The sequence below is a fragment of the Thunnus thynnus genome, chromosome 18 (assembly GCF_963924715.1).
Source record: "Thunnus thynnus chromosome 18, fThuThy2.1, whole genome shotgun sequence".
NCBI lineage: Eukaryota > Metazoa > Chordata > Actinopteri > Scombriformes > Scombridae > Thunnus > Thunnus thynnus.
Window position 1 is genome coordinate 19,264,202 of NC_089534.1, and position 26,968 is coordinate 19,291,169.

Consider the following 26,968-nt stretch of genomic DNA (forward strand, 5'->3'; position numbering starts at 1 on the left):
TACAAAAGCATTTTTATCGTTATAATTTTATCTTTATAATTTTATCTTTATAATTTCTTTAACTGAAACACAAGGTTATAAATGAAAAAACTTTACCATCAGTAGTATCACAGCCTAGGGGCCTTGACTACAAACACCCCCTTTTCCACAGGGGAAACCACAGTTTATATCTAAAGTCATCATATTTTGGGAATAAAAAAAGGCTGTGATTCTCTGTGTGGTTGAAACTTGATACCTCATGGGCTGTGGTGTTAGTGAGCAGAGAGGGTGAGAAGATAGAAAGCTGGGCGTCAGTGCCTACCCTCACTCCTGAGGTACACATCACTCTGAGCTGCTGGTTGAAAAGTTGGATTTCCCCCATTGGGCATTCACGTCTTGAAGGTAAGACACAATAGAATCTGATGATATTTATAAGAAGCTACTGTATGTGGAAACCAGTTTCATGAGGTAAATTTTTCACCCATACATTAATTTAATGTATGGATGAAGGATTATTAAAGAAATCATTGAGCCATTTAGGGAATTGAGCTATCAACTGCTACACATTCAAGTATAAATTGACTAACTGCACAGACATCATTCATATGAAATAATGATTATTAGAAGTAAAAGGTGAGTTATTTGATTACAGTCGTCATCAGTAGTTCTGCATTGCAGTGGCTCCTGGTGAACATGAACATCCTGCAAGTCCTGGGTCTTCTACAGCTGCTGGCTGTACCTGCATTCACTGTGAGTGTTACTTCTAGCAAAAAAACTGCACGTTCAGTACATGTCAGTAGCAAGTATTGCAGAGAGAATGCTTAGTACACTGTGTCCAAAATCTCATCATAAAATGGCTAGATACACATGTGCCAGCAATGATGCTGTTTTTATGTCACAGAGTAAGTTTATACATTATATGTTATGCAATATACAGGGGATGGTTTGTGGCTAAATGTTCCAGCTTCTATTTTGGTGCGCCTAGCGTGCTCTTAGTGTGTGTTAGTGGTTCGTGGTGAATTATGATATGGTTTGTGTGAGTACTATGTGTTCCAGCAGTTGAGTGAGTAGGAGTTTTACTGTATTTGTTTTTCAGCTGACACGTCCAACCCATGACTACTGGGGAGAGTTTGGACCCTATGGGCCTTGCAGTCGCACCTGTGGCACAGGAGTGGCAATGAGAACCAGGAAATGTATTACTTCAAGGTAAGATGTAGGAGGTTAGGATAATAGAATCTATAACTATTATTATTTGCATTTTTAATGTCAATAAAGACAAATGGCTTCAACAAGAGAGAGATTTATATTTGGTTTGACTCTGTGCTTTCTCCTGCAGGACAGATGGAGGACATAACTGTGTGGGATCCTCAAAGTCCTTCCGAACCTGTAATACAAATGTAATTATCCCTTTTGTATTTAAAACTGATTTGTGTCTTTTTTAAGCATGATCACACACACACACACACACACACACACACACACACACACACACACACACACACACACACACACACAAAGAGAAATATATGCTCACACAATCTCAACCAACATAGCTGAAGTATTGTATATGATGGGATATTTATATGCAATAATACCATGATATTTTCTGCAAATGTAGGCATGTCCAGTTGGATCCAGGGACTTCAGGGAGGAGCAGTGCTCCCAGTTTGACAGAACGAACTTTCAGAGCAAACCCTACACATGGGTGCCTTACTATGGAGGTATAAGACTAACCAAATTGTTAATTATACAACAGTTAAATTCACATTACACAAATAGTGAATGACGTTGCTGTATGTTTCTATGTGTCCTATTTTCCTTGCAAACCCTGGAACACCCTAGCTCTTAGCAGGACAAACCATATACTAAAAAATACGTGCAGATACCATTTGACCATTGGTTTATCTCTTCTGTAGCAACCAATCCATGTGAGCTGAACTGTGTGCCGAGAGGAGAGAACTTCTTCTACCGACAGAGACCTGCAGTAGTGGATGGGACACCATGCTACGTGGGCCGCACTGATATCTGTGTGGATGGCGCCTGCAGGGTGGGAGCAAAACTGTGATCAACAATATAATGACACCTGAGTTTTAGAGCTCTGTTCTGTATATCTGTAGACTGTCATTGGATGTTTTTTTGATTAATCCAAGTTCACAATATGTCTTCTTTTACAGTTGCACATTTAGCAGCTGGCCATAAAATTCCTTGCTCAAAGGCACTTCGACTGTAGTTGATCTGAAATCTCTCAAAAACCTGTTTTCACCACCTCTTAAACTGATAATATTTGATCTCTTCCAGATACTGGTCCATGGAGACTTTATGGGCTTGGATGATGACAGTAATTCTGTTCACTCTGCTGCTCCTGTTGTTGTGGCTCCTCACCCGAGGGAGACACTCACATACATCTATAAAGTTGGTGTCTATAGCGAGTGCTCTGCCAGCTGCAACGGAGGCATGCAGTATCGCAGCGTGGAGTGTATGGTTCAGGACCCAGTGAACCCCCATGTGGTGGAAGAGACTTACTGCATCACTCATCGCTTGCAAAGGCCACAGAGCCAGCAGGCCTGCAACATGCATCCGTGTACTGCTGAGTACAGCGTCTCCAGCTTCAGTGTGGTTTGTATCTTGCAGTAAAGGACTTAACTTTTGCGTTTTGTCTTTAATATAGATAGGCATTGAAAATGTTTTTGTTTTTTTTTTTGGTGTTGGACTGACAAGATTTGTTTTACTTTTGTTGCATATAATGAGCAGTGTTCAGTGACTTGTGGGGAAGGCCAACAGACGAGAGAGGTGACCTGTGTGGGGCCAGCAGGTGAACGTCTGGCTGACCGTGCTTGCAGCGGTTTGGCCAGACCCGCCTCTGTCCAAGCCTGCCGCAGACCTGCCTGTCACACACACATCAGCTGGCATGTGACTGACTATGGACTGGTAAGTGAAAGGATTAAAGACATGGAATAACAGGACGACTTATTTCTATTCTTATTATTTCTACATTCTTTACTTATTTTAATACTCAGTATTTATCAGTTGCTGACAACTCCTCTCTTGTCTCTGCAGTGCACCCGGAGCTGTGGTGGTGGCGTGAGGGAGAGGAGAGTGAGCTGTTATGATACAGATCTCAACCCCTACCCAGAGGCCAGGTGTGGAACAGCAGGCAGACCCACTGCTATGGAGTCATGCAACACTCAGCCCTGCCCTGGAGCACAAAGTGAGCTAAATCTGAACCAGCACACTCTTTGAGGTTTGATCATTTGTGCTTTCTTTTGTATTTACTCAATGTTGTCTCTCTCTAGTGGTCCCAAGCGTGCAGGACCCAAGGTCACATGAAAGCACCATGAGAGGATTTGTGCCCTATGTTCAAGAAGCCCACTCAGGTATGTAGAACACAAGGATGTTTTTTAAAAAAAATGTTATTCTCTTTCTCTGCATGCTTGAACATGCAATTATCTTATATACGAAGAGCCATGAACGTGCAGGCAGTAATTTTAGCATAGTTATTATCACTCAGACAGATTATTTTATAATGAATGCCTCCTCTCATGTTTTATTCGTTGCTGTCTAGACTGTGATTATGCTGCTCTCTCGCTGCTTACTTGTCCCTCATTCACAAACACAAAGTTCAAACTGTTTCTTTTGCTACTGAAGCCCATATTTAGATTCTAAAATATTATCTAGCCAAACTTATTACTAAATATATCCCTATAAACCAAAAGGCTAATCATATATTTTGCACAAGTCTATGGTGTGTACAGTATGTTTCTTTGACTGTATCTGTGTTTACTTACTTTAGCTTCCAGGCCACAGACAAACATTGTCTATGATCCCCAACCCTCAGTGATTGGTCCTCACTGTGCGCAGTCATTTTATGGCTGCTGTCCTGATGGCCATACCTCTGCCACTGGGCCTAGAAATGAGGGCTGTCCCCATGACGACTGTGTTCGCACCAGGTAGCACTACTTCCTCAATCCCACACTTGTTCCTGATACGTGACATAACTGACATTGTTGAATGAATGATTGCCTCAATAAAGTATTTTTTACAATGCAAAATATTTCTCTTCCTTAGGTATGGCTGTTGTTTGGATGGGGTGACTCCAGCTCAAGGGTTTGGAAGGACTGGATGTCCTGAGTACCAGACAAATGTGGTAGGAGTCATATCCGTTTCTGATCTTGTTTTTATTAAAATCATTCAAGTTGTTTAGTAATGCTGATTTATTTAAGGGGCACCCCGCTGATTTTACATGTCAAAGTTAATAAACTTTTCATGAAAGGTACTATTCTGCCTGTAAAAAAAGAGGTTTAAAGTCTTCAGTGGCTCTGAGAAATAACTGGAGTCATTGTGATGTCATCAAGGTAAAAGATTCTGATAAGTTGCATTATGGGAAACGTAGGATCCAGTGTTTTCAGAGTTTGACCCATTCTAGCAACTAAAAGTCAGGATATGTCAGCCTCTTCTGCAAAAACTTTGATCATTATTGTTGATTATTATTGATTATTATTATTTACAAGACTCCCAACAATCACTGGAGTGAGCCTTTAAGTTCAACTGATTTAAAATTATACTGAGCTTCTAAAATGCCACTTTATCTGCTATATATACCCAATTTACCGTCTCACTCTGTCTTTCCTCACTCAGCAGCACCAATCATCCCCGGCCGTCCAACCCACTGGTAGTGTGTGTTCCTTGCCGCGCGATGATGGCCCCTGTGATACCTGGAGGGTTCGGTTCTACTATAACTCAAGCACTGGCAAATGTACCGAGTTCTGGTTTGGTGGCTGCCAGGGCAATACCAATAACTTTGTTTCTCTGGAGGCATGCCAGAGAGAGTGTGGGGGTGTGGTCATGGAGCCTCCACCTCCACCTCGCAGAGTGACACCAAGGAGAGGGTCACCCAGGGGTGTACTGAGGGCAAGGGCATAACCATACTGAAATGATATTTGTAGACATGTATTATCTATACATATATGCAGACACACATGTATAGTATAACCACATCCAACATTTCATTTAAACATCTGACTTTACATTAAAAATGATCTAGATAGCCTCACATTATAACTGACATGATCCCAGCTCTTTGTTTTGATTATATTGTCTCTGTGATCTCTGATCATTTGTTTGATGCTCAGTATATTCATTTGTGTACTTTGGCTTATGGCTTACAGGTCTAAAATAAAATAATCTCAGTGTGACCCAAGTTAAATAATAAACCCAATCAATAAATTTTCAGCTAACTGGTATCCTTGAAAAATACTGGTGTGGTTTATCTGTGTCTTCATCTGCTCTTGATTCAATAAGTTTACTTTACTTTAATTTGTGAAAATTTATGAAACTATTGGTCAGTTTTTACAAAACAAAAAAACAGTGATGGGATGCAACTAACTACATTTACCCAACTACTGTACTTAGGGAAGTTTTAAGGTAATGGTACTGTACTTGTGGATTCCATTTTTCTGCTATTTTATACTTCTACACCATTAAAGAGACAAATATTGTACACATATTATGACATTTATTTGTCAGCTGCAGCTACTGGTTACTTTTCAGATCACAATATATAACGTGGTTAAAAGACATTTTAGTTACACATGAATGCATCAGCAATAATAACCAATAATAAATATTGTGATATAACACTGACACGAGGCATATCAGTGCATAATAAACACTTTTACTTTTGATACTTATTTTGAGTGAGATTTGAATGTACTGTGTATGGAATGTACTTTATGGAATTGCTACTTTTACTTAGGAAAGAGACCTGAATAATTTTCCCACCACTGACAAAATGTTTATTTTAAAGTCTCCCTCCACTCAAAAATATATTTGTCTTCTTATTTAACTTACACAAGTGTGTTGTGGAAACTTGAAGCCTCCAGCACTGATAATGGACTTTACAGTGAAGTAGGACACATCTTGTGTCCAGCAGTTAAACTTGTTAAATGAACAATATTTGCATATTTATAGATTCTATTTTTTAATGACGGAGAAGGAGTAGATGCCATTTTAAGGACTTTAATGAGATAATTGAACTTTTTGTGGAAAAACCATATTAGACACGAGTTATTATTCAAAGCAGAGTGTTTTACACATGTCAAAACATGTCTGGAGGGATCTTTTTCTAGATTGGTCCTGTTGTTTTATGGGTAGACATTTATTTTTAAAGTAAGACCTTATTTTGAAGGCACTCCACTTTACAACCGGAAATAAATTTACTTCATTTCCGCTGAATATCTTTGCTCAAACAGCTGCATCGCACGGGGTATTCAAAAGCAATAAACAACGATTTATCACAGTTTGGCATTCCCATTAAACAGACAGGGTCTGCAGTCAACACAAACATGGTAAGCGTTGTTTCGTTTTTCGTTGAAAGGTATAAAACTGACAGTATCAGTTATATTAGCTGCTGTTAATACATTATAGCTAAGCTAACAAGCTACGAGGCTAACATTTACTATACGTTACTCTGTCAAACATTTTGTCCTATTTCTTCTTTTGCCATAAACACGTAGCGTTTACGTTAACACCCAACTAACGTATCTCTGTCCGTTAAGCCTAAATGTGAATGAGATATGTGATTTTTTTCAGTAAAAGACTAGCTAATACATTAACGTCAGAGTCGGTGGTGTGTTGCTTGATAACCAACGTTACATCCTGTTTGAAAATCTCTGGGAAGAAGGTAAACAGTGCTTTGTATCAGATCAAGGCACGAAATCTCCGCATCGACTGCACAACTCGGGTGTCTTGCTGTTGAAGAGACTATTTGCATTGTTGTGTGTATTAAATATTATTAATCATTTTCACAGTCGCACACAATTTTGCTTGTCCAGCCGACTAAGAGACCCGAGGGCCGCACATATGCTGACTATGAGTCAGTGAATGAATGCATGGAAGGTGAGTCTTGAGTCGTTTTAAAATAGTTGACACTAATAAATCACGGTGCTTATTTGTCTTTACCTGTAGAGTAATAAGTGTAGGCTAAAACCATTACTCTGTTAATTGAACATATCATCTTTCTTTTTGACAATATTCCTCAATGAGGCCACTGAAATAATTTAATTTAGCTTTAAGCTTGTTATTATTGGAGTATAAGCTAACTCAATATCCCCCCAAAAATGTTTTTATTATATTATTTATATTATAGGATATGTGGGAGGGAGTGTGAATGCCTTTTTAAAAATTTATTTATTTTGTAATTTCATAGTTATTGAATGGTAAGTACACTGTTCACATAATGCACAGTAAAGTGGAGCTGAATGTATGATATTTCAAATCAACTGCATTTTAGCCTTATGAACTATAGAGTGATTTTAGTTATCACTCCTATCATTGAAATAACTTGCTTGATTGTCAATATTAATCACTTGAGTCTTAACCTAATTATTTTCTTTATCTCTTCTGTTTTACTATCTTTTTAGTGTGGTCTGTAGTGTTGTTAATGACGTAACAATCTCCGAATTGTCTGTAAAGTCTTATCTGTATAATTTTAGCTCTTTTAATGCACTCTGCTAAACGGCTCTGCCTCCTGCCCATTTCTTCCAGGTGTGTGCAAAATGTATGAAGAGCATCTGAAGAGGATGAATCCAAACAGTCCCTCTATCACTTACGACATTAGTCAGTTGTTTGACTTTATCGACGACTTGGCAGATCTTAGCTGTCTTGTGTAAGTGTGATTTGGTTCTTAGACCCCTGTTAATTTGACTGAAATCAAACCTTGCAATGTATGTGTTGATTACTTCCGGTAAATATATCATTTACATTTTACACAGGTACAGGGCTGATACCCAAACTTACCAGCCATACAACAAAGACTGGATCAAGGAGAAGATATATGTCCTGCTGCGGCGTCAGGCTCAGCAGGCAGCAAAGTAAAGGCAAGAGTAACCAGTTGTCCTGCTACACACATCTGGAAGGAGTTAGCGCTGCACTACATTTCAACAGCGTCTTATAGATCTGTGTGTAAGGACAACATTTTCAGTTAGATGAGGGGAGGGTTTTCATATTATACTGTACATTGGGAAGGGAAGGGGATGGAAATTTGGGGTTTATATAGAAGTGGAATCGCCCTTGGCAGCACACACATTTGTAATTTTGTTACACTATAATGCGAGTGGGGCTAATGGCTGCGAGGACTAACTTATTAACGAAGAGGGATCCCTATTGGGAGAAATGCTCCATGGGCTAGATAAAAACGTTTTTTTGTTTTGATTTTTTGTTCAAATTTTTAGTAGTGTGCATTGATTTTCTCTAAAAGTTGTGTGACATTTTTTATATATATCTTTTCTGGACAGTTGGATTTGAACATGTTGCAGATTTTGAATGCAGGTACTTCAATTTTAAAGGTCCAGGGTGTAGAATTTAGTGGCATCTAGCGGTACGGACTTGGCAGAAATGGAATATAATATTCATAAGTATGTTTTAATTAGTGTATAATTCCATGAAAATAAGAATTGTTGTGTTTTTGTTACCTTAGAATGAGCCCTTCATATCTACATAGAGATATGAAGGGCTGCCATGTTGCACAGCCATGTTTATACAGTAGCTCAGAATGGACAAACCAAACACTGGCTCTAGAGAGAGCCTTTGGGTTTTTCGTGAGTTTTTTAGTCACCTTAGGTTCCCCTACACGCTTGGAAGGGAGGGGTATTAATTTGATTGCAATCTGCAACCTCATGGCTAGATGCCACTAAATCTTACACACTGGAGCTTTAAATGACATGAATGTCTGCAAACTGAACCTCTGATCCTTATAGACTTATGTTTCATATTTCATCTGTTGTTGTTATTATGGTTTCTATAGTTTCTTTCATTATGTGAAATGCTGTTTTTGTAAACCTGTTTTTGCATAGCATCTGATTTCAACAATATATTGCTGTTTACTTTTGATTCAAACGTAATAAACTATTGTTTTCTGACTGGTTTCCACTCTTGAATATACAACCATTGAAACGCTTCGGAATACATTTTAAAATCAATCTGTATGTGGGCCCAGATATGTGTAAATATTGCCGGATGATCCATTGAACTGAATAAGTTGCTGAGTCGCCAGGTGGTAAGTTATGTAAACTATATCGAGCAGAATGAAGTTGGTGGTTGTAGCGGATGTAATTTTTGCTGGATGTTGCTCGACGAACCATTTCTGTTGATCACAATAAAAAAAACAAGTTATCGGCCGTTATGTACTGTCTCTTTAAATGTGGCGGGCTGCCCTGTTGTTGCTGTGCGGAAACCCCGTACTGACTCTGAAGGGGCCCAAGATGGCTGAATACTCACGGGGGGGCAGTTAGCAATTATCTGAACAAGACGTCGGGAATGAATGGCAAATAGCATTATAATGTAAAGCGTAAACTTTAAGTAATTATACGAGTACAGTTTGTCGGTTTGCATAATTTTTGGGATGCATGAATACCAGTAAGGAGAGAGTTGTCTCTCCGCGGCCCCGAGCCAGAACATGGCGGAACACTTGGGGAAGAAATAGCAGCTAACGCTAGCTAGCTGGCGTATTATTGAGACACATTTGGAAACATTGGTCCGGGGTAAATACGGCGTTTGCGGTCCGCAAGTGTGAAATAATGTTATCGGTGCACCGCTCTGGTCATTCTGCTTCAAATGGTTGTTTAACCTTAAATATATGGAGCGTAGGCAGTTAGCGTACTAGCTTGCTTGTCAAGTCGTTAAGGTTTGCTATTAGCTAACGTTGGCCGCAAGCGTACACACTGTACTAATAAGCAGGCAGAGTGTTTTGGGAACCAGTGATCGTAACAGCGGGGCTTATTCTGAATACACCCCTCTTAGCTATACGCGAGGACTTTGTCATGTCTGTCAGTCCTTGTTTTGTCGCCTAACACGGTAACTTAGCTAACGTCAATATCCTCCGCACTGTAAATTAGACTGTGGTTAGCTTGCTACAATGGTCTCTAAGCGGCTTGTATGTGGCGCGTTGCCCATTACCGTGGCGAGATAAGTTTTGAGGCAGCTCGTCAAAAATATTCTTGATATCGTAGTTGTAACTGCGGAGTCGGGCAGGTTAATCGACCAGGTGTTAACCAATTTAAAGCTGCTTTAAAGGACTGTTCGCCTGGTTGACCCCTGACACAAGCCCATTACCGCATTGTAGTAGTGAACAGGTGCAAAAAAAGTGAATAGAAGTTGTGGCGTTGCCTGGTGAAGTAGACACCGTTTAAAAGCCAAGTAGGTCCGGGAGTGGGGAAACCGGGTACAACCACCTGCCAGGATGACGGACACTCGTCGACGAGTCAAAGTCTATACCCTCAATGAGGACAGACAGTGGGATGACCGTGGGACCGGGCATGTCTCCTCCGGTTATGTCGAGCGATTGAAAGGCACGTCTCTACTGGTGCGAGCAGAGAGTGATGGTAAGTTTATTTAATCTGCGAATTTAGAGACCACTTGCATTTTACTAGTGACCATTATGTTTGCTAAATGAATACTACACGTCAACAATACCTTCAACACAGATTTATTTGAATAACCTAACCCACCCACCTTATGAAAAATCATTACAAAGGAATTAAGAGTTTATTATACAATAAATATGGCTCTAGAGTATTATGAGATGCACCACTTTATCATTAACTACTCTCAATTAGTATCTTGCTTCCCTGCAATTTGATTTTGGGTCATTGTGAATGCAGATACCCAACTTTCATATTACCTGTGTTTATCACTGGACAGGTTCCCTACTGCTGGAGTCCAAAATTAACCAAAACACAGCCTACCAGAAACAACAGGTCAGTATGTACCTAGTAGGCTGTACTGTAGTGTGCACATGTAGAATAGGGATTTCTTTCCACTGTGTAATGATTGTAAATTTTCTTTTTTTTTTCTCTTTTGAAAAGGATACGTTGATAGTATGGTCAGAGGCTGAAAATTATGATCTGGCACTCAGCTTCCAGGAGAAGGCCGGCTGTGATGAAATCTGGGAGAAAATATGCCAGGTAACTGCACTTCTCTTTGTGTGGGTGTGTGTTTGTCTGCTCCATCTGTGGATGCCTTCGCTGTCAAGTGCATTTGGGTGTTTCTGGTAATAATTTCTGACTAGCCGCATCGTACGTCAATAACACTTGTATCTCAATGTTAAGGTGCAGGGAAAGGACCCATCGGTGGACATAACCCAGGATGTGGTGGACGAGTCTGAGGAGGAGCGCTTTGATGACATGTCGTCGCCAGGTCTGGAGTTACCACCATGTGAACTAAACCGCTTGGAGGACTTGGCTGAGCTGGTGGCTTCCTCACTTCCATCGCCACTGCGGCGCGAGAAACTGGCACTGGCTGTGGAGAACGAGGGTTACATTCGCAAGCTCCTGGAGCTGTTCCGTGTGTGTGAGGATTTGGAGAACAGAGAGGGACTGCACCACCTGTACGAAATCATTAAAGGCATCTTCCTGCTCAATCGTACTGCACTCTTTGAGGTCATGTTCTCTGATGAGTGTATCATGGACGTCATTGGTTGTCTGGAGTTTGACCCAGCACTCCCGCAGCCACGGCGGCACCGGGAGTTTCTCACAAAGACAGCCCGGTTTAAGGAGGTGATCCCCATCTCTGATCCTGAACTGCGTCAGAAAATACACCAGACGTATCGGGTGCAGTACATTCAGGACATGGTGCTGCCCACGCCCTCTGTTTTTGAGGAAAACATGCTGTCCACCCTGCACTCCTTCATCTTCTTCAACAAGGTGGAGATTGTGGGCATGCTTCAGGTGAGATCGGCAGACATGTATTATGAGGTTTGCCTCTGAAAGTTATTTGCTGTTACTGTTTTTAAAAAATCAGAAACAAAACAGAGGATAGAAATATTTGTTAGATTTATAGAAACAAACTTTATAAATAGACAAAACTGTTATGACATCAAAATGTACACGGTTTTTATGATAGTGTTTATGCAGTGAGGACTGGAAATTAGATTGTACATAGGTTTTATTTTTGTCCCATTGTGCTTTACCCAGTCTGAGTTTGTCTGCTAGTTTTTATGGTCATGTGACCTTTGTGTTTTTGTACTGTGTCAACTCAGCAGTGTTTATGTATGGCTGTCTCCATAGAGATGGAGAAGTGTTGTGTAAATCAGTTATGCTGCGCTAGAGGAAAACTAAAACTGGCCTGCTGTTGACTCTGGTATACTGTGCTATGTGAAGTTCTGAAGTGAAACACTACTGATACGAACTATTTCTTCTTCACTTCGCATCAGGCAGTCTTGTGAAGCCAAGATCCAAAAATTTGCAAACCAAGTGTTAGCCGGTGATATGTTGGAGCTCAGGTATCATTGGATGAAACTGGGTTGCCAGTGTAAAACATCCTGTGTACATAATAACAGTGAACAACATGAATGTTTTTTTAAATTTCTGGTTAAGAATGGAATGGAAGGAGGTGTGTATAATGTCACAATATATTAAACAATAACTGAGCCTCTAAATCAGTCATTGGTAAACTCTGTGGATGGTTTTTGTCTTTCTGGTTATTTGTATCTGACACAAATGATCTGACTCAGTCGACGACTTTGTTAGAAAAGATTTGATGCAGTACACAGTTGACCCTAGATAAGCGTGAGGGTCAAGGGTGATTTTTCATATCCTGATCTACTGATTGTCTACATGATGCTCACCCCTCTCATCTCCCCTTCCCTTTTGATGTCAGGACGATGAGAAGTTCCTGACAGACCTTTTTGCACAGCTAACAGATGAGGCTACAGATGATGACAAAAGACACGAACTGGTATGCCAGACCTTCATCAGAGATAGTTATTTGAAAAAAATTTGCTCTTAATTTTTCTCCTTGTTCCTTGTTTCACCTAGCCATGTTGGTTTTTTTCTTGTAGGTGAACTTCCTAAAGGAATTCTGCGCATTCTCACAAACGTTACAACCTCAAAACAGAGACGCCTTCTTCAAGACACTGTCAAACATGGGCATTCTACCTGCACTAGAGGTCATACTGGTGAGTGCAGCAACTTACACAAATTTAACTTTAATGGAACTCTTGTTGTCAGCGGCTCTGATTTTTTTGCATTGTGATAACGGAATGTGGCTTTGTGTCTGTTGATAATTTAAAAGTAGAATTAAGTGACATATATCCAAGAAGACAAAAAAGACAAAACAGAAATTAGACAATTTTTGGTCAAATAACATAATTGAAGACCATATTGGAGTCTAACCCGTATCTTAGATGATACTGGCTGATAATGAACACCTGTCTGTTGTTACAATTGTGCATCTGTTCAAGGGCTGCAACAAATGATTATTTTCATTATTGATTTATCTGCTGATTTTGTTTTTGCTCAATTAATTGTTTGACTATAAAATGTCAAATTAGTTTTTAAAAAAAAAAGTGCATCGCAGGTTCTAAAAACCTTAGTTTCTGTTTCGTCCAACACGCAAAGATAATCAGTTTATTATCAAATAAAATTAAGAAAAGCAGGAAATCCCCACAACTGTTAAGCTGAAACCAGCAATTTTGCTCAAAAAATGAGAACTAAATGACAAATGTCAACTAATCGATTAATCTATATGGGATGGCACGTAAACACAAATACGTGCCATCCCATATGGGGGGGGGGGTGGCCCTTCCATGCCTGAGGGATTATTATGTAGCAGCACAATTAAGACCATTGATTCTTTGGTGTAACCCTGAATATGAGGCCAATTGGAAAAACATTGAATTATCAATATCAGGTATACCTATACAATCTTTGACGGGCTGCCCATGTATGATCAAAAACTCACTTGATATCCAGAATCAGTGGGTTTGTTTTTCTTTAGGCATATGGCTAGACTTCTTGAAGAAGTTTCAGATCCAGAAAGACATAAAATTACTTACTACTGGCCAGCATATGACCCAAACCCCAGCCAGCATACCAAGATTTAAGATATAGATAATGGATAAGGCATGGTTTCACATCGTATTCTTCTTCAGTGAAGGATGGGGAATTAGTAGACCTCTGGTCTATGTCCGAAAAATATGGTCTAGAGAGATAAGATTTTTACAGATACTTGCAAATGTGACACTATTATGTAAAAGAGGTGATGGGACCGAGCAAGGAAGAACCCTCTGATGTTACACAGCTATTTATTAAAGCATACATTTGGAACCCACCGGGTGGATTATTGGGGAACAGTATACAGACAAGTATATTATTGAAGCAAAAGTGGGAAAGAGTACTGGACATTGAAATCTCTCCAATGGAATGGACTCTCATAATCCACACCCACATGACTATTACAAACTCACAAAGTTGGAGAGACTTCTGCAGGGGGAACTAGGATTTGATATTGAGTTCACCTGTCTCTCTTTCTACTAAGGAAATGTCTAATGACTGGATATCAGAGATAAATATTTACTAAAAATTATCATGGAAGCAAGCAAGAAGGCAATTATAAGGCCCTGGCTTTTCCCACCCTGAACCAATGGATAGATACTGTAAACAGCATATACAGTATGGAACATATGACATTCAGTTTAAGATTGCAGAAAGAAAAAGGAGACGAGTATTGGACTGAATGGGATTCATACCTGACTAATAAAGAGTCTGACAGCTGAAACTATAGCAAATGCAATTGCAAAACATGTGACCTCATGTTTATTGTGTTATAAAACAGAAAAAAAACAAATTATGAAACAAAAAAACCTAATTGATTAATCAACTAAGCATTTCAGCTCTTGATTTATTACATGAAATGCTATCTGGTCGTCAGGGACTGTACACAGTACAAAAAGTCTTTATTGAGGAAGCAAAATCCTTTTTCCCAATTCCTATTGTTTCAAAGAATGGCATGTAAACATTTTTGTCACTAGACTAAGGGTATTTCCATACATGCTCCATTTCAACTTCTCATGTGGATCACAGCATTTTGTTCTTTGTTCCAAGTCAAATGAACTCAGACCACAATAAAAAAAAACACATTGGTTGTGAGTGGTCAGTATTACCCTTGAGGCTTCCATATTGAGCACACACAGTTGAGAAAACACAACAAAAACAATCATCAGGATGGCTGATGCAAGTTGTCATGGTACAATTTGGTATGAGGAAGAAAATTTAGAAAGGACCATGTGTTGTTTTTGGTGGTATTTCAGCCGAATTCTCTTTAGTCTTATCAGACACTTTGGTCGGCTTTTGGGGGGGTGGGCTACCGGTGATACACGGTGTTCGGGCACCAATGACATTACTTTACCCCCATACCAGCATTTTGCTTTTTTATATAGGAATAAAACCACTTTTTAGTTAATTTTTAAGCTTGTTATCAATAATAGGACGGGTGCTACAATTATAAACTGGAAGTTCCATGTCCGTCCGTAGCAGCAGCAGAGTCGGAGCACAGAGTAGCGGAGTAGGATATCTGTCCTCCCTCCTGCTCTCTGCTGTTAACATACATAGCTGTTAGTGAGCAACTGCTCTCATGTCTCCCTGGGTCACTGTGCTTGTTTTCAGCAGAAACCCTCCCGCTCTCTGCCTGCTCAGCCTGCTCAGCCTGCTCTCGGTGTGTCTCTCTCCGGATGGCAGGCGGGTTGCTCTGGTTTTGGGTCAAAACGGCAGTCGTCCTCTGGCTTGTCCCTGTGTCTGTGTGTGCCGCAGACTGGTGTCGCTGCAGCCTCACCATCACACACATGCTTTCTGTCGACTGCACTGAGCTATTCCCTAAAGGAGTTATGTTACATGTACAACACATTTTAGTTGAGAAAACATCTTCAAATACATTTAAAATTAATTCTTCAATGCTTGCAGATGAGGATGCTCTCTCTCTTTACCCCCGAGCTCTTTTGCACCGCTAGCCGAGTTAATGCTAGCTAGCAATGTGGCCCCCACCATGTGATGGCCTGCACATGAACTTGGAGTTCTGCCACGGCTCAAGAAACGCTTTCTGACCCACTTGCGTATATTTCCAGAGAGTAAGCCCCTGCCACCAAACAGTCTGCTCATGATGCACAATCCACGATCCATGTTTTTGCTGTTGACTCCGCTTTTCATCACATGAAACCTGTACCTGATGTGGACGTATCAGTGGTCAGCAACACGTATGGTGTTGTGTGTGTGTGGTGGCTGTATAGATTGAGAGCCTGAGGTCTTTCTGGTTGTTGATACCATAAATCGATTTGTTGAAGTCCCAAATGGAACTACCTACTGTCTACCAGGTGTGATAATCTTGAATATCGTTGAATCATATCGTTAATCACAGACATCACTTACAGTTTGCAGGTCCCCTGACCAGTATGGAGGATAGGGCACAATAGTTACTCAAACCCTCCTCCATACATATATATAATATCTCCTGTCAAACCCCTTTCAAACCCCAGCTTTCACCATACTGGTACTCACAAGTATGAGACCCTCTGTTAATTCTAACTTAATGTTTAACCAGAAAGGTCAGTTCTGTTATCTCCAGCCAATCACAGCTGCTCCTCAACCTATGAGTCTCACCATGCCTGTTAATTTAGCCCATATAAATGCAAGATTTTAACCTTACTTTAAACTTTTGCATCCTTAATGAGAGATCTAATAATTTTTCCTCTTGTCTTCTCTGCTCAGTGTAGCAGCTTAGCTAAGTTTCATGATGTAAATGACCTGGTTGATCAGTTTAATTCCTTGGACTCAAGAATGAACTGATTAGATTTTGGTGGTCAGAGGTGAAGGTCACTGTGACCTCATGTCCGTTCCATTCTCTCGTGAATGCAATTCTCAGTAACGCCTGGAGGGAATTTCATTACATCTGGCGCAAACGTCCACTTGGACTCAAGGATAAACTGGTTAGAATTTGGTGATCAAATGTCAAGGACACTGAATTCAGAAAATATTATGAGTCTGGACAGACATGGATGTAAACTGCAATTTGACTGGTTGGCGGAGGCATACAACTGCTTTTTCTCGTTTCCAAAAATAATTTGTTTAATTTATTTTACTGCATAGAAAGGCAATAGAATTCCCATTCAAGTGTGGGCTCAGATAAATTGTGACATATTTTGAACACCAAGAGGGCTGACTTGATTTGCTTTTTTGACTAAGAATTGCATTTGGAACCAAAAAAACCCTACAACATATTAAAACATCAAAAAACTTAAAGGGTACAACAACTGCCATAATATACATCTGTTCTCAGAAATTTGCCACTGCACTAAAATCCAGCTTCCTTTTATGTCACATTCAAATCAACTATTTTTGTTTTGACATCCTCTGTGCCAGTTTTTCTTGTTGGTGGAAACAGTTACTTTGCTTTCACTACCACACCAATGACTGCAGGAGAACAAACAAGTAGAATGGTTCTGATACAAGAGGACAGATTAGACAGCCAAATACACTTTGTTCTTAGACCAAAGGAAATAGCACATTTCCCTGTATCTAACCACAATCTGAGTTTGCAGTTTTTTTGTACCCCACAGTATGTTTTAGTGATGGATTGACCATTGAAATTTGTTTTAATCCACTGACAAATATGATGTATGTTTATGAAACAGGGGATGGATGATGTTCAGGTGCGTGGGGCAGCCACTGATATCTTCTCTTATCTGGTGGAGTACAACCCCTCCATGGTACGAGAGTTCGTCATGCAGGAATCTCAGCAAAATGATGATGTGAGTATGTGGACAAATTTAGCCAGACAGTGTGTCAGGTATTTTGTATAGATCTGCTGTTCAAGCTCTCTACAAAATTCAAATCATATTCAGAATTTAGCATCATTTCCCTGCCGCCAGTATTTTGATTTTGGAATATGAGAGCATGCAATTCATTGCACGACATAGGTGGATATGAACAAATGTGTTGTTACTGATGATTATTTGTTGGCCCTCCAGGACATCCTCCTGATCAACCTGATCATAGAACACATGATCTGTGACACTGACCCAGAGCTAGGTGGCGCGGTGCAGCTGATGGGCCTGCTACGGACTCTGGTGGACCCAGAGAACATGCTGGCTACTGCAAATGTGAGTTTGTATATTACTCCTAAGACATGGGTTCAATCTCAGAATGACGTGACCCTGTTCATGCTTGCTGCATCTGTATGATCATAAAATTTGTAATCTACCCATGTCCATGCAGGTCCATGCACCCCAAACTTTGCTGCTGCGGCAACCGTACACACTACAAATGCTCTACAAACACGCAATGCTTCTCATCCTGAGCATTGTGCTGTATTCCCCATCCTTGGTCTTATAATTATTATTCACCCAAAAAAGAAGCTGTTTTTCCTGCTGGCAAGAGGTCGCCATCTTCTTTTCTAGTGCACATGTATAGAAGCATGTACATGCTTTCTGTGCCCGTATTGAAGTATGAACAAACCTTAAGCCTGAGCAGTGCAATTCATACTTGGATTAAATTTTTCCATAAGCACTTTTGAACATTGTATCCTTTTTTTAGTCAAATGAGATCAAGCAAAAATACCTTCAATGTCATTACAAAAGATGTAAGAGTGTTAAAGGAAAGTGACTTCACTATTTTGTAGCAAAAAACTCAGCAGCACTGTAAGGACAGTCATTACAAGAAGAAAAGGGAGGTGGTGCCACATTAGTTTCTGTACATTCAAGAGAGAAAAATGTGATCTAAATGTGGATATTGGTTGTATATATACAGACAGAGTCATATCAGAAAAAAATATCCACCCTGGATACCTTGATTTTCTTGCTAATCAAGTTACCCTGCATTAATTGAGAAAGTTGGTGGCAATAATGATACCAGTGTAACAGGAAAAACCGGAGCTTTGCACCGTAACTCTTGATGTTGAGTGATGGGACTGTGAAAGCATTCATATCTATACATATCAGTATCATGATATAGATAAAATTGTTCTTTTTGTGTACTCTCTCCAGAAAACAGAAAAGACAGAGTTCCTGAGCTTCTTCTACAAGCACTGTATGCATGTCCTCTCAGCTCCACTACTGGCCAACACCACAGAGGAAAAACCTAGCAAAGGTATTGAATATCTGTGAGATGTTTGATGACAATTGTGTTGGTTTTTTGTTAAATATAATTCTATGAACAATCATTTTATGTGGCTTCCTACCTTCCTTCTTCTCTTAGATGATTTTCAGACATCCCAGTTGCTGGCCTTGATTTTGGAACTGCTGACATTCTGTGTTGAGCACCACACCTATCACATAAAAAACTACATCATCAACAAGGACATTCTCAGGAGGGTACTGGTGCTCACTGCCTCTCAGCATGCCTTCCTGGCACTATGTGAGTTACATATAATCACAACGAAATCTCTTCTTCTAGGTGCCTGTCAACTCAGACAACATCTTGCAACATTAAGCACATTTCCAATAGAAATCAATCATCGTTCCTTTCTCCCTGTGTGCCCAGGTGCCCTGCGCTTCATGCGGAGGATCATCGGTCTGAAGGATGAATTCTACAATCGCTACATAATGAGAAACTTCCTCTTCGAGCCTGTCATCAAGGCCTTCCTCAACAATGGCTCACGCTATAATCTCATGAACTCTGCTATCATTGAGATGTTTGAGTATGTCCGTGTGGTGAGTATTGCCTGACTCTGCATTCCTTTTTCCCTCAACTTTTGTGTTTTTATGTCACTTTTGATCTGTTGTGCCAAGAACTGAACATTTACATTTGCCACGTGGCACCGTTGTCTCACTTTTCCTGTCCATTTCTGCAGTTTAATACATGACAAAACTGAGCAACATTGAAAGAAAATGCTTCACATGTAAAACGCTTCTTGATTTAGAATGGGAGTTTTTTTTTTTTTTATCGTCAGGCTCCTGCCTCCTCTTTCCTCATGCTTGGCTTAGTTGAGGAAGTTGGAGGACCCCAATTCTGTTATTCTGCTTCACTCCTTGTTTATTTTTCTCTGTAGCTTGTATCCTCAAAATTGACACATTGATACAGTGGCAGAATATTTTTTGCTTGTCTCATGCTAACCAGTCATTGTGATATACCTCAAAAGTACATTTTATAGTATATGTTATTAAGTTTACACTGTGACAAACGTGTATTGACATGGGTAGATTTTTATGCATTTTCTGAGTAACCGATATATGTAGGTAGTCTAACCATGTTCCCAAAAGTGAGAATTTGTTGGCTGTAAAACATTTTATTGATTCATATTAACTTGTTTGGTGTGATCTCCCCTCTCTATTTCTGTCTCTCGCTCATTTCCTCCATACTTCTTTCCCCTTCCTCTTTTGCTCTTCCTCTGTCTCAACTTCCCATTTTCTTCACTTTCCATACTTTTCCCCTTTATTTTTCCCCTTTTACTGGCTCTCTACCTTCCTCTCTCTCTCCTCCCATTGCTCCCAGGAGGATGTGAAATCTCTCACAGCTCATATAGTAGAGAACTACTGGAAAGCTCTGGAGGACGTGGACTATGTCCAAACATTCAAAGGCCTAAAGCTGCGGTATGAACAGCAACGAGAGCGGCAAGACAACCCCAAACTGGATAGGTGAGAAAAACGAAGCTGCAGCACCACAACTGTTACAGTCAGGAATGATTTAATGGAGTGAGGACGTTCTTCATGTGTGTCTATGTCCCACAATAAATCAAAAAAAGAAAAGGTCAAAGTGACTTCCCCATTAGATAACATGCATTATTAAGTTGTAAAAATGACTAATATATTACTTGTGAGTTATGTGTTTTTCAGGATGTGAGTGTATTCTGTCACAGTGCCTGTATACAATCAAATGTTATTCCTGGGGATGATTATCGTTAGGATTTTATTGATACTACTACTCTTACTACTTTTTTATTGATACTCTACTCCTTATCGTTTCAATTCTTTATCGATACTCTCATCGATTGTTTTTCAGAACTAAAGAATTGCTTTTTTAAAAAATATTTTAATTTGAACAATAAATTCAGAACTGGATTAGAATTGATTAATATTTTAAACATAACTAAATGTAGCAACAGTAATGTTTACTTAGTAATATCTCACTGGAAACAAATCTAAAATGTCAATAAAATAACTAATATCCCAGACTTCTGACAAATACTGAGTGGAGTTCAGAAAGAAGACCTGCCTTCAGGTACTGCTGATAGAGAGGAGGGGCTGGTTTGGAGAGGGGGCTGCTGTCTCAGCCGGTAGCTGAGTTTACAAGAATTTTCCACATTTAAATATATGTTACAAACTAAGCTAAACAGTTAGGCTGCAAACAGACAGCTTTCGTTTTAGCTTGTTTTATAACAATTTGATGTTAGCCTAACAAGCAAACTGCGGTTGTGTAAAACATGCCAGCGGTGGATGGGAGACTGTGGGCAAAGCAGATGAAAACATCACTTTTCCACATGTTCATGCTTGTTGATGTTTTGATAAATTACTCTTTTTGTCTTTTTACCCGCAAAGGTTTTATTGCAGTTACAGTAATGAGCGTAGTTGTCCTTAACACAAGTCTAACGTTATCTTCACTTCACCTGGTTCACTGTCTCCACCACAGCTTCCCTGCTCTGCTGAGCCCGGCCGTTTGGAACCGGTTCCAATTCAGAACCGGGTTTCGGGGGGCGTCCCTAGTTATTCCACAGGTTTCTCAGCCAAACACTTGAGTGCTGTGACATGTAATGGCTTAGGTTGTGCAATTTACCTCTTACTCATCTATGACTGTGAAAGAAGTAAACACAATCTAATCAGAAAGTGAAACTCTGAGTCACTTAAGACTGTTAGTATTGTGGCGCAACTTAAACTCAGCACACAGGCCAACACTGCCAGTTTTCCCTTTTGTAATTATTACTTCATTCCTGTGAGATTTGTTTCTGTTCAATGTGTTTTACAAAGTTATTTTCAGAAACGGGTACAAAGTGGTTTTGGACAAAGAACATGATATGAGCTAGTAGTTGTCACTCACATTAGGAAGTTCAAAATACTCTTTAAGGGGTATGCTGGCTAAAAATCACCTTCTTAGGTTAGAGTATGGACAGTATATGTATTGTTTCTTTGACAACTAAGTTTTGCATTATCTTGTCCAGCATGCGCTCCATCTTGAGGAACCACCGCTTCCGTCGTGATGCACGGACGCTGGAGGATGAAGAGGAGATGTGGTTCAACACAGATGAGGATGACCTTGAGGATGGTGAAGCAGTGGTTCCTCCCTCTGACAAGATGAAGAGTGAGGAAGACCTCATGGAACCTATAAGCAAGTTCATGGAGAGAAAGAAATGTAAGCATGTTTTTTCCTACTCCGAGTAGGTATTTTGGGGTGAAATTGAGGTTGGACAGAATCACATGCTGTAGTCAGTTATTACAGGACAGTTTTGTTCTATAATTAACTAAGCTGTTGTTTGCCTGCATTGTATTTCATAGAAGAAAGCAACAAACTAAAGAAGATGTGAATAAGCCAAAGCCTATAGCTGATAGTAAAAATAATCAAATTTGGCATATTCCACTGGCAAAATGCCTGATTTGTTACCACAAAGACATGCCTCTACAATGCCTCACTGTGAAGGCTTGATCCTGTCGTCAGCTACTTTCTGCTGTTGTTCTGGTGCTGTTTCATGATAAATTACCTGTATGTATGGGCATGGTCCAGATTCTGGCTTGATACATCATGGCTGGGCTCTACCTAAACAGACTCTGAATCACTCACAAAACTCCCGAAACGTTTTTACATTCAGATTATATCTGTTAAATGTGGTTGTGAGTAAAGATAGGCATTTTTTTTTAAAAATACAATAACATTTTGGTTTAAATGACATTCAAACAATAAAAGAGAAATATGTCTTGGTTATAGGATAATATTTTGTTCACCCCTGAAGAGGTAAATTTGTATTTCCAAGAACTTGAATGGGGAAAATGACCATTTGTTGTCCACCTCTCCATCTCCAGTGAAAGACCCAGAGGACAAGGAAGTACTGGGGAAGTCGAGCTTGTCAGGCAGACAGAACCCTAGCTTCAAACTTTCCTTCTCTGGCTCGACCAAAACCAGCCTGTCGAGCCCTCCTTCATCTGCCTCATTGAACCCAGGTTCTCCGGGATCACCAGGGTCTCCGGGCTCAGGGGCACGGAGCTCACCCTCCACCACAGCTGTAACCACGAGGGTAACTGACTACATGTTGATTATTGACACTATATACACTGGAAATTGATCTGGGAAGTCTCTAAATTCCACATCAAATAACACACAAAATTCACCTGAGGTTTTGTTTTTTATTGCTCTTCAGTGTTTCACTATAAATTCTTATGCTGAAATATTCTCAAACTTAATTTGTTTTCTGTGAAGACAAAAATGATTTTTCACAATGTCTGTTCTGTCTGGAACACTAGTTAATTAAAAGGAAGTAAGAATTTGGTGAAAATTGAGCTTTGACTACAAAATCTTCACACTTAGGCTGTTTATTTTCACACATCTCCTACAATCCTTGTTTTGTGTTAGAGAATGATCACCACCAGCAATGTGTCATTGGCCTGCACAGATTTTATACTTGTCAGTTTTATTTAAACAGCGGGAAAATAGAGGGAGAGACAATAGGAATGGCACATAAACAATAGAACAGGATTTACAGGTCAAATCATTTTTAAAATAAGTGCAATTTTTAAACTCTGCATAAATGGACACACAAGAGATCCACACACTGTAGGACACAATTTGGAACAGTAGTTTTAGCACTAACAGAGTGTTTTTGACGTTGAACATCTTCCCAGAGTTAGTACATTTCTGTAATGGACAAGAGTGTTAAGAGTTGTGAAGAGACACTGAAGTAAGCTAACATCTAAAACATAACAGGGCTGCTAAATTATTGTTGCCAATCTACTACAAACTCTGCCCACTGACTTGTAGTAGTGTAATATTGATCAGGATCATGACTAGATACAGTATGTGATTTATGTTTCTTGTCCTGTTCAGGGAGGGTTAGTGGGATTGGTGGACTATCCTGACGATGATGATGAGGAGGAAGAAGAGGAGGACGATGGGGAGAGTAAAGAGGACCCTCTGCCACCTTCGAAAAAGTCCAAACTGAGCTCCTAAAGAAGCTTCACTGTCTCAGTTTGTGCTCCGCTCAGACAGTTTCAGCGCATAGACTTCACACAGGAATGATCAAACTTGTAAACAAATTGAATGAATGAAAGCCACCCCTCGCTGTCAGCAGGTGGTCAAAAGAGGAGCGGACTGTGAATGGTTTCGAAGCCTCCTCAGACTAGCCCAATTCATACAAGTGCCAATCAGGAGACTGGGAGTGGAAAACCGTCTGAAAAGTGAACAGACGAGTGAAAGTCGGGGGAGAAAAGATCGCACTCAAAAGATCTTCAGCGGACTCAGACAGTATGAGACAGGTTGGAGTTTAATTCAGCAACTGGAGGAAATGACCACATACAAAAAAAACACATGTACACACAGACTGAAATCCCAGAGAGCTTGCGAGCTTGGACCATAACCCACTGCCCCCCCGCCCCCCCACTCAGGGAAGGACATCACAGCGACCCAAATGGGCCGGCCAATTCAGACCCAGAACCACCACTCGCACCCCCATCCCCTCCTCAGAATCCACTTCCTCCCTGTTCCTTTCTACTTCTTTTTTTTTTTTTTTCCTCTGCTCTTTCTCCCTCTTTGTCTGTTGCTTTTTGTCCCCTTTTTTTAATTTAGTATATAGGACCAGACGGGAGGCAGCATGTGGCAAAGAGCTGTCTTTGTTGTCTTTTGATGATGTCATCAGTGTCGTCGTTCCTCAGCGGACATTATTTCTCTGAAGAGAAAAAAAGCCAGCAGTTTCTTCATTATTTTTCATTTTGTTCTCTATTTGTCTCTCAATCTTTCTCCTGTTTTTTGTAAATGACAACAAAAAAGACCTGCCTTTAAATGTTCAGGACGTTTTCAGTCACACTTGAACAGGTTTTTAAAGACCTCAGTAGGTGAGCTAGTTTTACCCTTTTTGCCCTTTGAAACTGCAGATTTTTTGGAGAATTTGTAATCCCGTCTTGATTAAAGATTGAGTGGAATTCTAGATGTGATGAATTTTGTCATATCTTCTCATTTTTTTCCTTTTACATGAGTGTACACTTAGTTGTTCAGAATATTTGGGACCATTAAAATGATCTTTGCTGTAAGATGTCCTACTACCCTTTGTCCTAATAACTCAACTGTTACCTTGATGCATCTGATACACAAGTCATAGTTTTCCTGGTGCCACGAGAAATTGACCCTACATTTGTAGCACAGATGACGCCGTCAGGTTCAACATACATCTATAAACTTTCACACCACCTTATGATACACCTTGGAATTTGAAGAATGATCTGTAATCCCACTGTAAAAACAAAAAATTTGAGTAGTGAAATATAAATGGTTTCTTCATAGTACATGTTTCAGCACTTTGAACAATGTCAGATATTTCTCTGTTATAACATGCAGCCTGTAGGTCTGTAAAGCTACAACATATATGGTCAAACTTCTTTCTTGCTCCAGGACAAACATGTGACTTCCCTTATTTTCCACGGTTCATGACATGCCTACATCTCTTAAGGTTCTTTCAAGGATCAAAGGAATGCCATTTTATTGCAAATAGCAGGCTTGGCACTTAATTTCATGGGTGGTCCTCAGTCGCTGGTTTCCTGGCGATCCACCAGGTGGCACCCTTGGTCCACAATAGAAGAAAATTGCCTGTTATCAGGGATCATTTCATCTGTAGGTTGTAATTGTTATGGCAAATGTGTGTGGCATGGTGTCGCTATTTACACTGTCTGAGAATGTTTTGTGTGCATTTGATGCATAACTTCTCCACAGTGCACAGCGTACTGGTTTGGTGCTCTAAGAAAGACATAACGTCTTTCTGTGCCGGTCAATCAAAGACAGAAAGGTGTTTTGAGCAGTGTACAGACTGACTGTCCTGGCTGGACATTTATATATAAAGTACATATAAAAAGTACCAAAAAGTCACTTCATATGGCAGCAAGACCATAAAAAAAATACAAAAGGCAGACTAAATATTTAATCGAACCTTTCAAAATTTACTGAACTGACTAACTTGGTGACCACATCCAGGAGGAGGAACATTGTGTTGATATTATTTGCTTATTTGTTAGATGATTTTTGACTGTTTTATATGTGTACATGGGATTTATTTTACCTACATAGTAAACTGACAGTTTTTCACTTTGAGAAAAGGTAGAAAATTGTCATATTCTTACCATTACATACTCCAGTATCATACCTGCGAGCTACAGCACTCTGGTAGACCTTGAAGTGTTTTTTTTTTGTTCGTTTGTTTTTTTAACAATGGGTGAAAATGGTCTACAAGAGGGACAAAGTGTGCACACATCCTGGCAAATTATTCAGGTGCAAGACAAAAGTTTTTCATAGCATGATACAAAGGAGTGAGGGCTGTACACTGTTAAGCTCCCAATAAATAATTTAATTCTCTTTTTTTGAGGCAACGTGTCGATCTGTAAGATCTTCCTCAGGCAAATGTAAAAAATAAACAGGTCTTTATTGAAGAGGCAGCAGTCAAATCATTAAAGAAAGGCCTGTAACTGAGGAAGATTTTAAAGATTGAAATGTTGCCTCAAAAAAGAGAATAAGATTATTTATTGGAAGCTTAACAGTGTGCAGACCTCACTCCTTTGAAAATAGTTTATGAAAAATGTCAGCACCTCCCAGCTTATGTGGTCACCTCAGTGGGAGTTTGAGTACGACTCCAAAACAAACAGCATCGAGGCCACCAAGGAGTAACTGTGTTGTCCCTCCAAGTGCATTGTGGCCTTCAAACATTGCTTATTAATTAAAACCCAACAGAAGAGGATCACTCGGTGCTCAGCGTGCAACGAGAGCCGTCACACAACGCCTATTAAGGGCTCCCATTCACATGAAAGCCATCTCCAGACAACGGCAGCTTTTCAAGAGCAGCCCTTCCTACCAGCCTCCGTTTGCTCCTCAGCAGGAGCGTGGCAGAGTGTGTTTGTGTGTGTGTGTGATCTCCCTCTTTGCCACTGGAGAGGCCAGTCTGCTGCTGGTGCCAGCCACTGCTCCACCAGAATGCCGTCTCCACTTCCAGTGCCAAGGCACTCACCCGGCTCTGCCCGCCTGTGTGTCTGCCAGCCTGAAGAGTCACCATC

General features: G+C 40.1%; 3 protein-coding genes across 4 annotated transcripts; all 3 read left to right on the forward strand.

The window, feature by feature from the left end:
• Window positions 1-222: 222 nt before the first annotated feature.
• paplnb (papilin b, proteoglycan-like sulfated glycoprotein) lies at window positions 223-5,608 on the forward strand. The gene is made up of 13 exons (XM_067572136.1): window positions 223-381; window positions 632-729; window positions 1,076-1,185; window positions 1,316-1,376; window positions 1,598-1,700; window positions 1,896-2,026; window positions 2,278-2,595; window positions 2,731-2,907; window positions 3,037-3,187; window positions 3,273-3,353; window positions 3,770-3,926; window positions 4,045-4,123; window positions 4,615-5,608. Exons 2-13 carry the CDS (start codon window positions 673-675, stop codon window positions 4,897-4,899), a joined length of 1,710 nt encoding a protein of 569 aa, XP_067428237.1. The 5' UTR covers window positions 223-381; window positions 632-672; the 3' UTR covers window positions 4,900-5,608.
• A 567-nt stretch (window positions 5,609-6,175) lies between these two features.
• On the forward strand, window positions 6,176-8,894 carry erh (ERH mRNA splicing and mitosis factor). The gene is made up of 4 exons (XM_067573149.1): window positions 6,176-6,323; window positions 6,786-6,873; window positions 7,522-7,642; window positions 7,749-8,894. The coding sequence occupies exons 1-4, from the start codon at window positions 6,321-6,323 to the stop codon at window positions 7,849-7,851; spliced, it is 315 nt and encodes a 104-aa protein (XP_067429250.1). The 5' UTR covers window positions 6,176-6,320; the 3' UTR covers window positions 7,852-8,894.
• Window positions 8,895-9,202: 308 nt separating this feature from the next.
• smek1 (SMEK homolog 1, suppressor of mek1 (Dictyostelium)) lies at window positions 9,203-24,976 on the forward strand. Of its 2 annotated transcripts, none has more exons than XM_067573146.1 (15): window positions 9,203-10,355; window positions 10,675-10,730; window positions 10,839-10,937; window positions 11,082-11,699; window positions 12,631-12,708; window positions 12,812-12,928; window positions 17,435-17,551; window positions 17,771-17,902; window positions 18,785-18,887; window positions 18,996-19,154; window positions 19,281-19,450; window positions 20,232-20,374; window positions 21,892-22,082; window positions 22,748-22,959; window positions 23,766-24,976. In XM_067573146.1, exons 1-15 carry the CDS (start codon window positions 10,214-10,216, stop codon window positions 23,886-23,888), a joined length of 2,460 nt encoding a protein of 819 aa, XP_067429247.1. In that variant the 5' UTR covers window positions 9,203-10,213; the 3' UTR covers window positions 23,889-24,976. The 2 variants fall into 2 exon arrangements, with proteins under 2 accessions (XP_067429247.1, XP_067429249.1); XM_067573148.1 differs by having other exon boundaries at window positions 20,235-20,374.
• Window positions 24,977-26,968: the final 1,992 nt, after the last annotated feature.

Excerpts from the sequence above, each read along its gene's own strand:
- smek1 (XM_067573146.1), top strand. The coding sequence starts at position 10,214 with ATGACGGACACTCGTCGACGAGTCAAAGTCTATACCCTCAATGAGGAC. Across the intron at positions 19,155-19,280 it reads GCATGCCTTCCTGGCACTAT|GTGCCCTGCGCTTCATGCGG; the intron begins GTGAGTTACATA and ends CTGTGTGCCCAG. Across the intron at positions 22,960-23,765 it reads CCACAGCTGTAACCACGAGG|GGAGGGTTAGTGGGATTGGT; the intron begins GTAACTGACTAC and ends TGTCCTGTTCAG.
- erh (XM_067573149.1), top strand. Across the intron at positions 6,874-7,521 it reads AGTGAATGAATGCATGGAAG|GTGTGTGCAAAATGTATGAA; the intron begins GTGAGTCTTGAG and ends CATTTCTTCCAG. Across the intron at positions 7,643-7,748 it reads GCAGATCTTAGCTGTCTTGT|GTACAGGGCTGATACCCAAA; the intron begins GTAAGTGTGATT and ends CATTTTACACAG.
- paplnb (XM_067572136.1), top strand. The coding sequence starts at position 673 with ATGAACATCCTGCAAGTCCTGGGTCTTCTACAGCTGCTGGCTGTACCT. Across the intron at positions 3,927-4,044 it reads GACGACTGTGTTCGCACCAG|GTATGGCTGTTGTTTGGATG; the intron begins GTAGCACTACTT and ends TCTCTTCCTTAG. Across the intron at positions 4,124-4,614 it reads CTGAGTACCAGACAAATGTG|CAGCACCAATCATCCCCGGC; the intron begins GTAGGAGTCATA and ends TTCCTCACTCAG.